Source organism: Nansenia antarctica (genome assembly GCF_963989245.1).
Source record: "Nansenia antarctica genome assembly, chromosome: 1".
NCBI classification, from domain to species: Eukaryota; Metazoa; Chordata; class Actinopteri; order Argentiniformes; family Microstomatidae; genus Nansenia; species Nansenia antarctica.
This window is the reverse complement of record NC_137674.1, coordinates 63,544,941-63,559,493: the sequence shown is the minus strand read 5'-3', so window position 1 is coordinate 63,559,493 and position 14,553 is coordinate 63,544,941. Positions and strand designations below refer to the sequence as shown.

The window sequence follows — 14,553 nt, the reverse complement described above, 5'->3', positions numbered from 1 at the left end:
TCTCTGTCATGATCAGAGTTCCGGTTCCAGGCGCCACCATCTTCACTTGCTAGAGTCAGCATTGGAAGCAGTTGCTGCTTGTGCTGCAATTTGTGTCTACTTCTGGATAGGTATGGCACTTGTATGCCCCCTTGTGTTTGAAATATGAATTACCCAGATAGTTTACAATAGACCTATTGATTGATTGATTGAAAACTTTATTAGAAGATTTGCAGGAGTAGGTACATGAAAGTACATATTACATACAAGGTCAACTAACAGGATAAAAACCCAAGAAAGCCACTGGCTTATTTCAATTGGGGTCCTTGATTCTCAATTCATCGTTACATGTAAGACAGACAAAAAAAACTAGTACTATCTACAAGACAATACAGACAAATAACTAGTACTATCTACAAGATAAACATACCTCCATCATGGGAAGAACAATATAACAAAACATTAGGTATGTACAGCGGGTAGGACAGGTGGGGACATACACCACAGGTGGGGGCGGGGGACAAAACACAAAGTATGTACAGTGGGTAGGTCGGGTCTTTTAATCAGATTTTTGATTTAGAGGGTCCAGTTACGGATTGCAGCCTCCTGTAAATGTTTTTTGAGAGTGGTTTTGAAGGTGGGCAGTGTTTTGCACTCCTTTAAGATTATAGGAAGGGCGTTCCACATTTTTACTGCATAGTTTGCAAACGAGTTTAACCCCTTGTTTGTGGTGCAACGCGGTTGAACGTGGTTCGTGGAGCTTCCTCTGGTATTGTATGTGTGGACGTTGTTCACTTTTTGGAAGTATGTTGACAGGTACTTGGGTGTCTTTGTGGTGTAGCGTATCTTGAAGACCAGGCCCAGTGCAAGCTGCTGCACTCTGTCAACTACTCGTAGCCAATCAAGGCTAAAAAAATGAGCAGCGGTTAGATGTGTCCTAGGGTTGAGGCCTAGCAAAAGCCTAACCAGTTTATTTTGGGCTGTCTGGAGTCTTGTTTTTTGGGCCTTTGTGGTTCTATAGTACCATGATGTTACGGCATAGTCGAAGTGACATTGAATGAGAGCTCCTGATAGGGTCCTCAGTGTGTTTTTACTGACAAGTGAGGATATCCTGTACAATAATCTAGTTCTATGGTTCACGTTTTTGATTACTTTTGCTGCCATTTTATCTCCGGAAAGATTTGCCTCTAAGATGGAGCCCAGGTATGTAATATCCTCTTTTCTTGTGATATTAATGTTACCCACTTTTATTTTGAAATTTACAGCCTTTCTGAGTTTAGATGGGGATCCGTATAGGATGGTTTCAGTTTTACCTACAGTATACACTTGACTACAGTATGTCAACACCTTGATCTACCTTGATGAAATAAGCTGCTACAGTATGCAACAGTATTCTTACTATTACTAAATTACACATAATGTCTGAGAATTGCTGAGATGATGAAGAAGTCCAGAATTGGGTTCTGATTGTTTCAATTCCATCACTCCATTTCACAAGGCTTTGGTCTCATGCACAGGCCTCTGTTTGGATTGTTGAAGACATTGTTAGACGGTTATAACAGTAGGGTTTGGAAACCTACAGTTACCTGAGAGAGGTACAACAGAAAATATGATAGTGAGGTATTTTGTATGCATGGGTAAGGTGTTAGTCTTTATCTATAAGGTCATATAGATAAAGGTCATATAGATAAAGGTCATTTAGATAAAGGTCATTTAGATAAAGGTCATATAGATAAAGGTCATATAGATAAAGGTCATTTTTTCCCTTTCCTAACACCAGGGGAGCCACCCCTCCTAAATTTCGTTGTTTGGTACCTGTACTGTAGCAATGACAATAAAGTCCATTCATTCATTCATTCATATCACCTGACTTTTAATTTTGAAACAAAGTTTCAAACTTAAACTTACTATTATTTACTACTAATATTTTTTTGTTTTTGAAATAATAAGTACATGTGAAAATGCATGTCATGTCATGATTTTAAAAGGTTTGAATGCAGGGAAATTAAAAGTTAGGTGCAAACCCTATGTGTCAATGTCTACTCCCAGAGCGACTGGGGACCCATTGATGGGTTGAACTGTTGGGGAGGAGCTGTGGGACCTGGGGGACAGGGGGATGTTGCCCCTATCTCAACTCCTGTTGGATCCTGGGTGAATCTGAAGGCTTCATGTAGTATGCCTAACTTACTCATCTTTAGCTGCTGCCTGATTCTTTTGCTCTCTACTTTCCTCTAGTTATCATACCTGAGAAAAGGTGTTCAGCATGAAAATGCCTTATTATATGCATTCAATTCACACAGACATGCTCAAATGCAGTGGATAAATGCAGTTTTACACGTGAGTTTAGTTGTTGTTGTTGTTGTTGTTCTTGAGTCTTGAGTGAGGAAACTGTACGTGTTGCAACTGCATGTACCAGTGACAACATGAGGAACCAAGCATAAAAATGTGTTGTTTTTTTAAACATTTTTCTTTTCATAAAATGTAATAATATGTATTATCATATGCATTCAATTCACACAAACATGCTCAGGAATTGTCCATTTATCAAATGCAGTGAGTGGATAAATGCAGTTTTACATGTGAGTTCATGTAGTTGTGGTTCTTGAGTTTTGGTGTCATCTGTACATGTTGCAACTGCATATGTAACAGTGACAACATGAGGAACCAACCACAGGCACATGTCACAGAAGTCATGTGAAACAGGAGGTTTCTGCTTAAAGGTCACAGCCAACTTGTTTGTTAGCCTACAATATGGCATTCTCAAAGCCTAGGTACTTTAGAAAACTATTTAAATTTGTATCATTTTTGGAATTTGTATTGTTGGTGATCTACCAGTCATTACACATGTGAACACCACGTTCTTGGAAGTACTTAAATGACCAAAACGATTGACGTAGAGGAGGCGTTCCACATCTATGTTGTGTTTGATCAGTGTTGAGTTGTGTCATCTTATCAAGTTTCAACTTGTGTCAGATTTGATCTACATTCGACAACAGTCAGCAACTTCGTCTTGTGTTAGAGAGAAATGAAACAACGCGCCTGACTTCCCTCCACTGACTCTATTGATGTTTTGCTGTGACTGTTAGTGTTTTTACATTTATCTACCACATTGTCCAACAGCTTTGTTGTCCCTAAACTTTATTTATTTATTCTTTATTTCTTATATATGGCTACGGCTCAGTATTTAGCAGCCTGGTTTTGCTTTCTTAAAATTGTAGCTATACTACAATACTGCTGTTTTTGAATTTCTATTCCCACATATGTGACATGGTCTGGTAGGAAGGGCTGCAACTCTGCAATTGTCAAGTTGCGCAAATCAGTGCTTAATTTTTAAAAATTGTTTTTGGGTTTTTCGCATATTACGAAAGTTTAAGTGTTGAAGAGCCCACTCAATATAACAAACAGTTTTAGGGTCACTAAATACCTATAATTTGTTAGCAAACTTAGCTAGAGTCTGTGATACTTTTAGTCCTACATAGTGTATCTATGATAATAACAAGGAGAGAGGTGCAACAAAGCTATTTAGGGACAACAAAGCTGCAATTGCTATAAAGGTGAACGTGGTTCACACAAGAAATAACCAAAAACGTCTCTGTAAAATGTTTTAATACTAGTATACTAGTCTCCTTTCCTTAATAGACCTTTGACCTTCGGAACATCTCAAAAGTTAAACATGGCTTCCTCCCTCTTCTCCTTTTCCACCTCTGGGGCCTCATTTATAAAAAAAGTACTTGAATGTCATCTTTGACTTTCACGTAAGCACATTTTTCTAAACGGACGTAAGCATTATTTAAAAAAAGGGCTGAGATGGTTTAAAGTTGCGTACGTGCTTCCTTCTATAAATACCAACGCAGGTAAAATCAACGCAGGTGAATGAGGTTTGTATTAACGCCTGTGATAGCGGCTCAATTAGCGGCTGAATTAAGACAAGTGCTATAATATAGGGTAGGCGTTCGTCTGGAAGTGGGAGAGGGCAGAGTAGGGTGGCTTCTCTGTAAGTTGCATTTGTAACGTTTGATCATGACAACTAACCAGGCACATGCTTATACTCAGTACTCAAGTTGTAAAAGAAAATCAGGGGAGGTGGTGGATTTTATCATATGAGGACAATTTTAGCATCCCCTCAGCGTCAGTGACTTCAGTGTCAGTGACTTGGTAAAAATGTCATTGCATGTGTGCGTGCCCCCTCGCACCTTGAAATCGCAGTAATACCATGTTCATTGATAAAATGACATAACGTATGGAAAGAGGGGGGCGATTTTGACTGTTTTTATTTCTGGGGGGATGCCATCCCCCCTCAACTCGAGTGCTGCTTATACTGTAATAATATAATGGTCTTATTCTTATCAGGTGGTCTTATTCTTATATGGCTGCGAACTCCCTTTGCGAACTCCCAGACACCGGAGAAAATCCAGTATAATTTAGCGCGTGGCCGGGCAAGGTCCGTTGTGGAACGCACTAGGCATGTTGAAGGGGAGATAGACAGCTCCGGAGGGATATATAGGAAGACTGAAATACAATCATAAACATCAGTTCCTTTTAAATCTTTAATTAAACTCATTTTCTCGGCTGATAACAACATCGTTAATTTTATTACGAGCCACTTGCATGAATTACAGTAGGCAGTGCGGCTCACATGCCTGTAATAACTCTGCATAACCAGTAGGTAATGTGCGTACGCAAGGTCAATACTCGACGTAGAGCTACGATCGTTTCCACGGTCAAATTGACTCACGTTGAAATTGTATAAATCACTACGTTGACGTGGTTTTCTACGTACGACACGGGTAAGATCAACATTTTATCTGAGTACTTTCTATAAATGAGGCCCCCCGAGTCGATCAGAGATTCCTACGATGAGCTATGGTAACTTTCCCGCACCTACCCCCTACAGGTGAATGCACAAAAGAGGTATTGTGCGGTAGGTGCGGGTAAGTTACCATAGCTCAGCGTAGGAAGTTCTGATCGACTCGGGGTTGGTCTCTGCGTATTTAGGAGACTCAGGCGCATAAAGAACATCTGGGGCCTCATTTATAAAAAAGTACTTGACTGACATGGTACGTCATCTTTGACTTTCACGTAAGCAAATTTTTCTAAACGGTTTAAAAATGCGTACGTGCTTCCTTCTATAAATACCAACGCAGGTAAAATGAACCATCTAAAAATGAAACTTAAACACTTTCTCTTTTGTCTTTATCTTTATTGAACATATGTTCAACGTTTTATGTTTTACAACGACAAGATAAAATACAGATTAAAGAAAACTGATAAAAATAGAAAAATACACTAAAAGCAAGGTGCAGTACAAATAAAAGTGCAAAGAGTGCAGTGTCGGGAAGGCAGGCTCACCTCAGGTCAAAGGCCAGGGAGAAAAGATGTGCTTTGACTAGTTTTTTAAAAGCCTCAATGCTCTCAGCGGCTCTGGGGCCTCATTTATAAAAATAAAAAAGTACTTGAGCGTCATCTTTGACTTGCACGTAAGCACATTTTTCTAAACGGACGTAAGCATTATTTATAAAACGGGCTGTGCTCGTTTAAAATTACGTACGTACTAAAGTCTATAAATACCAAATGTACTTGAGAATGAACTTTGTATTTACGCCCTGTGATAGCGGCTCAATTATAGCGGCTGAATTAAGCCAAGTGAGCGGGAGAGGGCAGAGAAGGGTGGCTTCTCGGTAAGTTGCATTTGTAACGTTTGATCATGACAACCAGTAGGCTACTCAAGTTGTAAAAGAAAATCAGGGGGGATGGTGGATTTTATGGACAATTTTAGCATCCCCACAGCGTCAGTGACTTCAGTGTCAGTGACTTGGTAAAAATGTCATTGCATGTGTGCGTGCCCCCTCGCCCACAGCCACAGTATTTTACTCAATATGCGCAAAACTAAATGTTGAAATAGCAGTAATACCACGCTCATTGATAAAATGACATAAGGGATGGAAAGGGGGATGGCAATTTTAGAAGGGGGATGATTTTGACCGTTTTTATTTCAGGGGGGATGCCATCCCTCCGGTTTTGAAGAAAAGCACTCCATACCTTTAAGAGGTGATAACCACTAATAAACTGCCAAACCAAAAGGTCCATCATATCAAAACATAATCTAGGGATGTATAGGAATTTAAAAAATCACATCTAGAATTTGCCCACCCAGATGGTAAGGAAATGTTAATTTTGGGGTTTGGCCCAATAATTGCTACTACCCGCTCGCACAGCTCGCGGAACAGCAGTGCCAGCAGAGAGGAGACGTGGATAAAGAGACCTGCCGAGCACTCATCATGGCAGCATTTGCCAGTATGAGGGCACGACGCCGAGAAGGGTGAGCACCCGGTAACGAACATTGAATGTGAAAGTTATAATAACGTGTCTTTCTGTGATCAGACCGAGATGACCTGAGGGGAGTACCCCAGAACGAGAGCTCGAGTGACGAGCATGTTACAGAATAGCCGGAGAGGCACAGCCAGGAGTGCCCTCCGGAGAAGCCTGAGTGCGATGGAGCCTCAGCCCCCGGTACGGAATGTACGCCAGCTACCTACCGCCAGTCCCTCCAGTAGAGAGACCCCCGTTATCCTTTTTTGACGTTTTGAAGTGAATGATATATACTTTTTCCCCGATGAGTGAGACATCGCCCCTTCCCCATTAAGTAACCTTTCCCCCGACATCTAAGTTCCCTGCCCTGAAGTGTGATATGTGATTTTCTGTTATGGCTCTGCCGTCTTCTTGAGTGGGCAGTGCCCCGACAGACCTTCCTGATAGGAATAAATATGTCAAAGCGCCTAAAGATGACCACTGTCTCCTCATCTCTCTAGCTCTGTGTGTACAATTTCCCCTGGTCAAGTGAGCGGGTTCCCACAGCATGTGTATACATTTAACCCTGGACATTCCCTTGCCCAAGCTTTCTTCCTCTTTTGTTGGGGCTGTAATCTCCTCATCATAGCTTTAACTCCTGTGTGGGTGTGTGTAAAATTCAACACTGGACATTCCCTTGCCCAAGCTTTCTTCCTCTTTTTTTGGGGCTGTAATCTCCTCATCATAGCTTTAACTCCTGTGTGGGTGTGTGTAAAATTCAACACTGGACATTCCCTTGCCCAAGCTTTCTTCCTCTTTTTGGGGGGGCAGTAAACCCTCATCATGGCATTAACTCCTGTGTGGAGAAATGGTTTCCATTACACAACGGGAGATCAAACTCCCTACCTGGGGGGTATTCCATCAATAACGCTGAAGGAATATCCAGGCTTATTTTGATATGGTTTCCTTGACTTTCATTGACACCTCTTTGGTCCACATGTTGACAGACACAAATAGCCGACTCCAAAGGCAAACACACGTGTCCAACCACATGTTCCCCTGCTCTGACCCGATGGTAGATGGGTGATATAGCCACATCTCTGTTCCGGAATATTGGTACTACAGAGAGACACAGAGACACTTGACTATGCCACCTACTTTGCAGTGTATCTGAAGGTATAGGGACCTTTTCAAGTGCCATACTACAATGTTACTAACATTAGAACACACAGAATAGTGAGATTTGTTGTTGTTGACTTTATTTCGTTATTAAGTTGTTGTTGTTGTTGTTAAGCTTCGAACATACAACTAATAAACTCAATACAGTATTTAAGCATGTGTAAAAACATTATCCTTTTGAGAGGCAAGTAAATACCGGCACAGGCCTGTTTTGTTGCTATGGCACCTTTTGTGGCAGTGAGAACACTTGGGCTATGTTCATATGCTGTCATAGTCCCAGATTGCATTTTTTTGTGAAGGCAGTGCGTCATCCTGGTGTACTATACTATACTATATCCAGCCACAACATACTCACTAGGGCTATGAAATAGTATGTTAGTATGCGATTTGAAACAGCCTTAGCACTAGCTCAAACAGCTAGAGGAGTCTATAGGGTTTCAAACTTCAAAGACCCATCTTCAAACTACACTACGTGAGTTTTTCCATCCGTGACTGACAATGCCCTTGGGAAGACCCAAAAATGCCCCCCGAAAATCAGTTGACGTCAGAAAAAAAGCTCTTTAAAAAAAGCCAACGTCTACCCTCCAAAGACAGTATGACTGAGTCCACACTGGTTTCAGAAGGAGCTGACGCCCATTGTCCTTCTGATTTGTTCAAATGTGAGCCAGAACGTCATGGACCAGGGGGCCTGCAATACAAGAGATAGCAAGGCCAGTGTGAACGTTCAGCATGCTGTGAATTAATCCTACATATATACTGTGAATGTATTCGCCTTTGACCAAACCGACAGTGTAGAACAAACAGAACAAACCATTCTCATCCAGGTAGGGAGGAAGCCTTTGTAAAGGGATGTGAACCCCTCTCCCTTCACAGACTGGACCAGACAGTCTAGGGATGACTTGTACAAAAGGCCCCTGTGGAAACATTAAGGGTTTTTTGAGTGGGCCAGTCCCACTCTCAAATGTTTTCATCTGTATTGGATAGAGAGTGGAGAGAGACAGGAAAGTATGGAAGAGAAGGCCACGGGCTGGATTCAAACCCATGCCGACATGGTCATAATGTGTGCACTGTGGGACATGGTGATAGACCACGCCCCTGTGGAAACATGAATGTGTAAGGCACATATGCCTCTTTTGTGACTGTTTGGATCACTTGATCCAGATGTAAGCTGTAAGATGTAGGCGTCTGTACATTTTCTAAAGAAGAATTGTAGTTTATAGGAAGGATGATTGGTATGCCTCAGAACAGAACGTTATCTGTTACTGTGCATACAGTACCAACAATTGCTTCTAGAACATTTCTGATATCTGTATTTACTGCATTTTACCACAGTCTCTCTTCATAATAAATTGCGATATGCCACACTATCTGTGTCCATTGACTCTCGACTCTGTGTCCTATTATTGGCTGACTCACCTGCCACTCATATCTCTGGGCTGGTTCATAATTCTGGTTTTGATCACATCAGCAGGAGTTCCCATGGTAGCAGCAACCAGGCCTGAACAAGTGCTTTGTGAAGGAGAGAAATATTACATATATATATATATATACATGTATATATTAAAAAAAGACATCTTGTTCAGTGTCATGTTTTGGGTGGGAAAAAGCTTTTTAGTAAACAGAGATACAGGGACATATTATCCAGTATTTGTGTTCTCTGTGCAGTCTCACCTTGCTAACCCATGGCAAAGGCTGTTGTCCTGTAGGGAGGTATTTCTCAGTAGAAAGTGCTTCACAGTGTCATATGTGGTCAGATCTAATGAAGACAAATTAGTGAGATCCAATCCATATATTTATATATGAGAGAGTACATTTTATTGTTTGCATTCTTTCAACTATATGCCACATTATTAAGGCTAGTGGTGGCCTAGTGGATAGTGAGTTGGACCGGTGATCAGAAGGTCATGAGTACAAATCTCACATGGGAACACCACCACTAGTGTGCCCTTGAGTAAGGCACTTAGCCCTAAATTACTCCAGGGAGATGGAGTCCCTTTAATCTCTAATTGTAAGTCGCTTTGGATAAAAGCGTCTGTTAAAATGTAATGTAACTGTATTATTATTAAACACAACGGCACACATACCTCCTAGGTTGACTAAAGCCGCTCTCTGGACGTTGGGTACCCATCCTGCCCACAGGCCCCGGACCCCCCCCTCTGCCATGATCTTCAGGAAGGCGTGGTACACTCCATGCACTCTGTAACAGGGGCCAGAAGAGTCCATATGGAGAAATAGGAGGAACTGTTATTCCAAGATCACATTTGAAGGCTGTTTCTGCTTTATGACAACATGAGTTGAATGTTAAGGATTAAGTATGGTTCAAATATTTACTGCAGTTTATTAGGATCCCCATTAGCTGTTTCTTATGCAGCAGCTACTCACTTACTTAGACAAATGTAACTTACAGTTGCAATAAAAAAGTATTCAACCCCAATTGCATATTAGGCTTATTGGCAACATGTTCCTTTTTTCAGCTGTTTGCAATAAACAAAGTAGACAAGAACAGTTTAAATAGTTCAATAAAACTAATATTACCATATTTTTATTTTTTTATTTTTTTATTTTAAATTCAACATGAAATGCTACTTTTAAATCACTACTGCAGTCTCAAAATTACCCAACCCCCTGTTTCAAGCACACCTGGTGCAACTAATCAAGGGCTTCATTAGTTCAGGTGTGCTTGAGATAGAAAACATAAATACCTGGACTGGCTAGGGGTTTGTTGAGAGTGACGTTTGATTGCATGTTAGAAATATTCTAAAGAATTGTCCAACAAGTTCAGAGAAGAGATCATTGCCTTGCAGAAACAAGGAAAGGGATACAAAAAGATAGCAAAAGCACTGAATGTTCCGAGAGATGCAGTTGGAAGCATAGTTCCCAAGTTCAAAGTTAACAGTGGCGACACTATCTGGATGTGACAGAAAGAGGAAGCTATCAGCGGCTGCCTCCAGATTCCTGAGGAGGCAAGTGCTCATAAAACCCAGCAAGACCTGTTGGCAGCAGGCACTGAGGTTTCAGTTTGCACAGTAAAACGCATACTACACACTGAAGGGCTCCATGCCCGGACTCCAAGACGTAGACCACTAAGAAAAGTCGGCTCCAATATGCTCAAAACCATATAAATAAGCCACAGAAGTTTTGGAATTCTGTTCTGTGAAGCGATGAAACAAAACTGGAACTTTTCCGGCCTATGGATCAGCGGTATGTCTGGAGGAACAAGAATGAAGCATATGCTGAAATGAACACCCTGCCTACAGTGAAGCATGGCAGTGGCTCAGTGATGCTCTGGGCGGCTTTGCTGCCTCTGGCACTGGAAACCTGCAGTGTGAGGAGGGCACGATGGATTCAGTCAAGTATCAGGAAATCTTAGGAAAAAAACGTCATGCCGTCTGTGAGGAAACTGAAGCTTGGGCGTCATTGGACCTCATTTACATTTACTTTTTTGGCATTTAGCAGACGCCTTATTCCAAAGCGACTTACAATCAATACATTTGACTAAGCAAGTGAATCATCGGTTCACCAGTTGTAGCAGGAAGAGTAACCTAGCTCAGGCCAGGGGCCATTGACAGTCTTCGTTTTTTTTATAAACCTTCCAACAGGACAATGATCCTACCAATGCTTGGTTTCAGAATAAGATTCTAGAGTGGCCGTCACAGTCGCCTGACGTGAACCCCATAACAAATCTGGTGGGATTTGAAGAAGGCAGTTGGAGAACGCAAACCCAAGAATATTACTGGAGGCCACAACTGGAGGAAGTTGGGCTAAGATTGAGGAATGGGCTAAGATTTATGATCAATGCTGTCAGAAGCTGGTGTCTGGCTATGCATCAAGTTTGCAGCAGGTTATAATAGCAAAAGGGTGCTCTACTAAGTACTGAAGATGCTTGTCATGAAGGGGTTGAATAATTTTGAGACTGCAGTAGTCATTAAAAGTAGCATTTTGTGTTGAATTTGGATAAAATCCTGTGTAATATTAGTTTCATTGAACTACTTAAACAGTTCTTGTGTAATTTGTTTATTGCAAACAGCTGAGAAATTGTATATTTTGCCAATAAACCTAATGCAGTGGGGGTTGAATAACTTTGATTGCAACTGTACAAGTGTTGTCGATAAGTCGCTTTGGATAAAGACGTCTGCTAAATGCCAAAAAGGTAAATGTAAAATGTAAACTACTCTTGTAGGGATTCACACATAACATGAAAGTGAGACAAGCGTTTGAGGTCAGGAAAGGGGAAGCCTTACTACCCCCCCCCCCCCCACACACACACACACACACACACACACACACACACCGAGGTGGCTTGCCCTCCAGTCTGCGTCTGCCCTCCATCTGCATCTGTACCTTGACCAGGTCAGTGGGGCTGGCCATGAACTGACCCAGAGCCCCCGCCACCATTCCCCCCACCACTGCCTTCCTGAGGAGGACACCAGACAACAAAGTGAATGTAGCCATCAGGCTGACTCCATGTATTTAACACTAGAAGCCCCGGGTCATTATTACTAATAAAAGTCCCCAGGGTAATATCTGGAATCGTCCATTTGTTGACGATAGAGTAACTGTGTAATCATTGAATTAGATCAATACCATGGAATGGTGTAGTCAGGACTTAAGAACCATTACAATACCACATTTTGTATTTTAAAGAGCTCACAAATTTAAAATAACATATTGAACACAGACTACTGTAAAAAACATCAACATGCGGCCAAATGTGAAGCAATTTAGAAATTGTAGCAATGCTATTATGTTAAAAACAGACATTCAGGAAAAGTCAGGGAAGGAGGAGGACATGGGTTTCACAATGTTTCAGTTATTTTATTAACTGTCACACACTCCCGTGGACCTTTGGGACAACTATTGTTAGCCTAAATAGGGTTTGCACACATCCCATGTCACTTATTCAGGGTTATACAGTCTGCTTAATGGTTAAAATATATTATATTCCGTCTGCTAAATGATTAAAATGTAACATGTAAGAAATGTCTAGGAACAGGGGTGACTACGGTAGCTCCACCACTGAGCTGTTCTCACCAGAGTGGAAAGCTGTTGTCTTCAGACCTTCCCAGCGCCTCCCGAAGCTGCTCATAGGCCACCATACGCACTCCTGAGTACACTGGAATAACAAAATACACATCCATACACACTCCTGAGTATACTGGAATAACAACATCGATACCCACTCCTGAGTACCCTGGAATAACAACCTACATATCCATACACACTCCTGAACACACTGGAATAATAACATACATACATACGAACTCCTGAGTACACTTGGATAACAAAATACATCCATACACACTCCAGAGTACATTGGAATAACAACATACACATCCATACACACTCCAGAGTACATTGGAATAACAACATACATCCATACACACTTCTGAGTACACTGGAATAACAACGTACATCCATACACACTCCAGAGTACACTGGAACAACAACATATAGCCTAGTACAGTAGTAGCAACAGCCAGACACAAGAGCTGCTCAAATACTCTTTTCCAATCGTTCTGGTATGTATCTTTTATTTTATGCACTGTGACATTATTATTGTATCATGAAAAGTGTGGGGAAAAAAGGTGATTGAACACAGTTCTCCTATATTGAGAGGCGAATGCTCTACCACCTAAAGACTGAGCCTTTGGTCTAGAGAAGCATAGAGCATAATTCACCTCTCACAATTGTAGCCCCATGTTCAGTCCCACCCACCCACCCACACATGCACATGCACATGCACATGCACATGCACATGCACATGCACATGCACACACACTCGTAGCCAGTCTGGTATTTGGGCTACTGTACCTATATGTCTATACACAGCTGGTGTGGCTCCCTGCCACAGCTTCAGGGGACCCTCTTCACGTACGATCCCCAGGGCAGTGCCCAGCATCCCCCTGTAGGCCGTAGGACCAGCCCCTCTGCTCCCCTGCTGCCTGAGGGCCGCCTCACCCTGGACCTGCAGCCTGGTCTTAGTCAGGTCCAGAGGAAACGTCACTAGAGGAACGTTACACAGGGAGAAACCACTCAGAGATGAGAAAACGAAGACAACACCAGGTCCTATTTGAATACCCTTGAAGAAATGCATCCTTCCTTCCAGTGGAGGCTGACGGAGGTAGAAATCCTAGGAAGGGCTCATTGTAATGCATGGAATGGAATAAGGAAGGGTATTAAACACATGTACCATTCACCATGAAACACATGTGCCATTCCTCATTCCATTACAATGTGCCCATCCTCTGATTTCTACCTCCACCAGCCTCCACTGATTCAAATACTTTGCATTCCTTCCTGCTAATCCTTAAATCACTATCTGGCTTGATAGTGCCCCCTACTACAGTATGAAAGCAATGCAGTGGCTTGCTGTGGCCACTCCAATTATGTCACGTGTGATCACCTCAAGATTCTTCCAGTAAAATATTCGTATAGGGCCACTGACACTTTTCAATGCATGCATGTAGCTATGTAATACAGTTCATGACACAGTGTTACGAACAGACACAGCCAACAGCCATGAATGACTCACAGTAAAACATTGATTGTTGCAAACTCTTACTATAGTAATCCTGTACGACAACAGACATTGCATTAATAAGAGGCTACAGTAGTTATAACTATTGGAGATCTGCAGCCATACCCATTTCTGCAACAGTGGCTGCACACGCTGACAGGATGAACTTTGAAACCCGTGGCCATTGCGGGGCAGAGGGCTGTTCTTGTAGTAGTCCCATTTCGAGTGCTGTTCACGTGTAGCAGTTTCTCGGTAGAGCTCCTACTCCGTTACAATGCGGCGCTTCACATCCTAGAACCAACACCTGCTATCAACGTGGCTATTATACAACGGAAGATAGCTGTACGGTGGTTTAACTTGTCCCAGAGCACAAGGACCTTTAACCACGCTGTAATTGAGAACAGGAAATGTAGTTCAGCTGAATAGAATCCAAGTCAGACACGAACGCACCGGGGCCTCTGTCAAACTACAGTTCCTAGAATACAGTTCGCACAATGTTTACAAAAATATACGCCCGCCTTCATTCATTTCATTGGTTCAGATGGGGAGAAAGGCCTACTCTGGTTGGCTGGTCAAACTGCCATTGAACC

At 42.0% G+C, this 14,553-nt stretch overlaps 1 protein-coding gene across 2 annotated transcripts; it reads right to left on the bottom strand.

The window, feature by feature from the left end:
* Positions 1–7,518: 7,518 nt before the first annotated feature.
* On the bottom strand, positions 7,519–14,312 carry slc25a27 (solute carrier family 25 member 27). Of its 2 annotated transcripts, none has more exons than XM_080533956.1 (9): positions 14,090–14,312; positions 13,258–13,449; positions 12,478–12,559; positions 11,738–11,860; positions 9,531–9,643; positions 9,118–9,202; positions 8,863–8,955; positions 8,258–8,360; positions 7,519–8,134 (listed from the first exon to the last, which is right to left on the bottom strand). In XM_080533956.1, the coding sequence occupies exons 1-9, from the start codon at positions 14,181–14,183 to the stop codon at positions 8,063–8,065; spliced, it is 957 nt and encodes a 318-aa protein (XP_080390082.1). In that variant the 5' UTR covers positions 14,184–14,312; the 3' UTR covers positions 7,519–8,062. The 2 variants fall into 2 exon arrangements, with proteins under 2 accessions (XP_080390082.1, XP_080390081.1); XM_080533955.1 differs by having other exon boundaries at positions 7,519–8,090.
* Positions 14,313–14,553: the final 241 nt, after the last annotated feature.

What these genes read in the sequence shown, in the direction of transcription:
- slc25a27 (XM_080533955.1), bottom strand. Translation starts at nt 14,183, where the DNA reads ATGGGACTACTACAAGAACAGCCCTCTGCCCCGCAATGGCCACGGGTT. An exon ending in GGCTTTAGTCAACCTAGGAG is followed by an intron (nt 9,203 to 9,530) that starts GTATGTGTGCCG and finishes TGTCTTCATTAG; the next exon opens with ATCTGACCACATATGACACT. An exon ending in CTTTGCCATGGGTTAGCAAG is followed by an intron (nt 8,956 to 9,117) that starts GTGAGACTGCAC and finishes TCCTTCACAAAG; the next exon opens with CACTTGTTCAGGCCTGGTTG.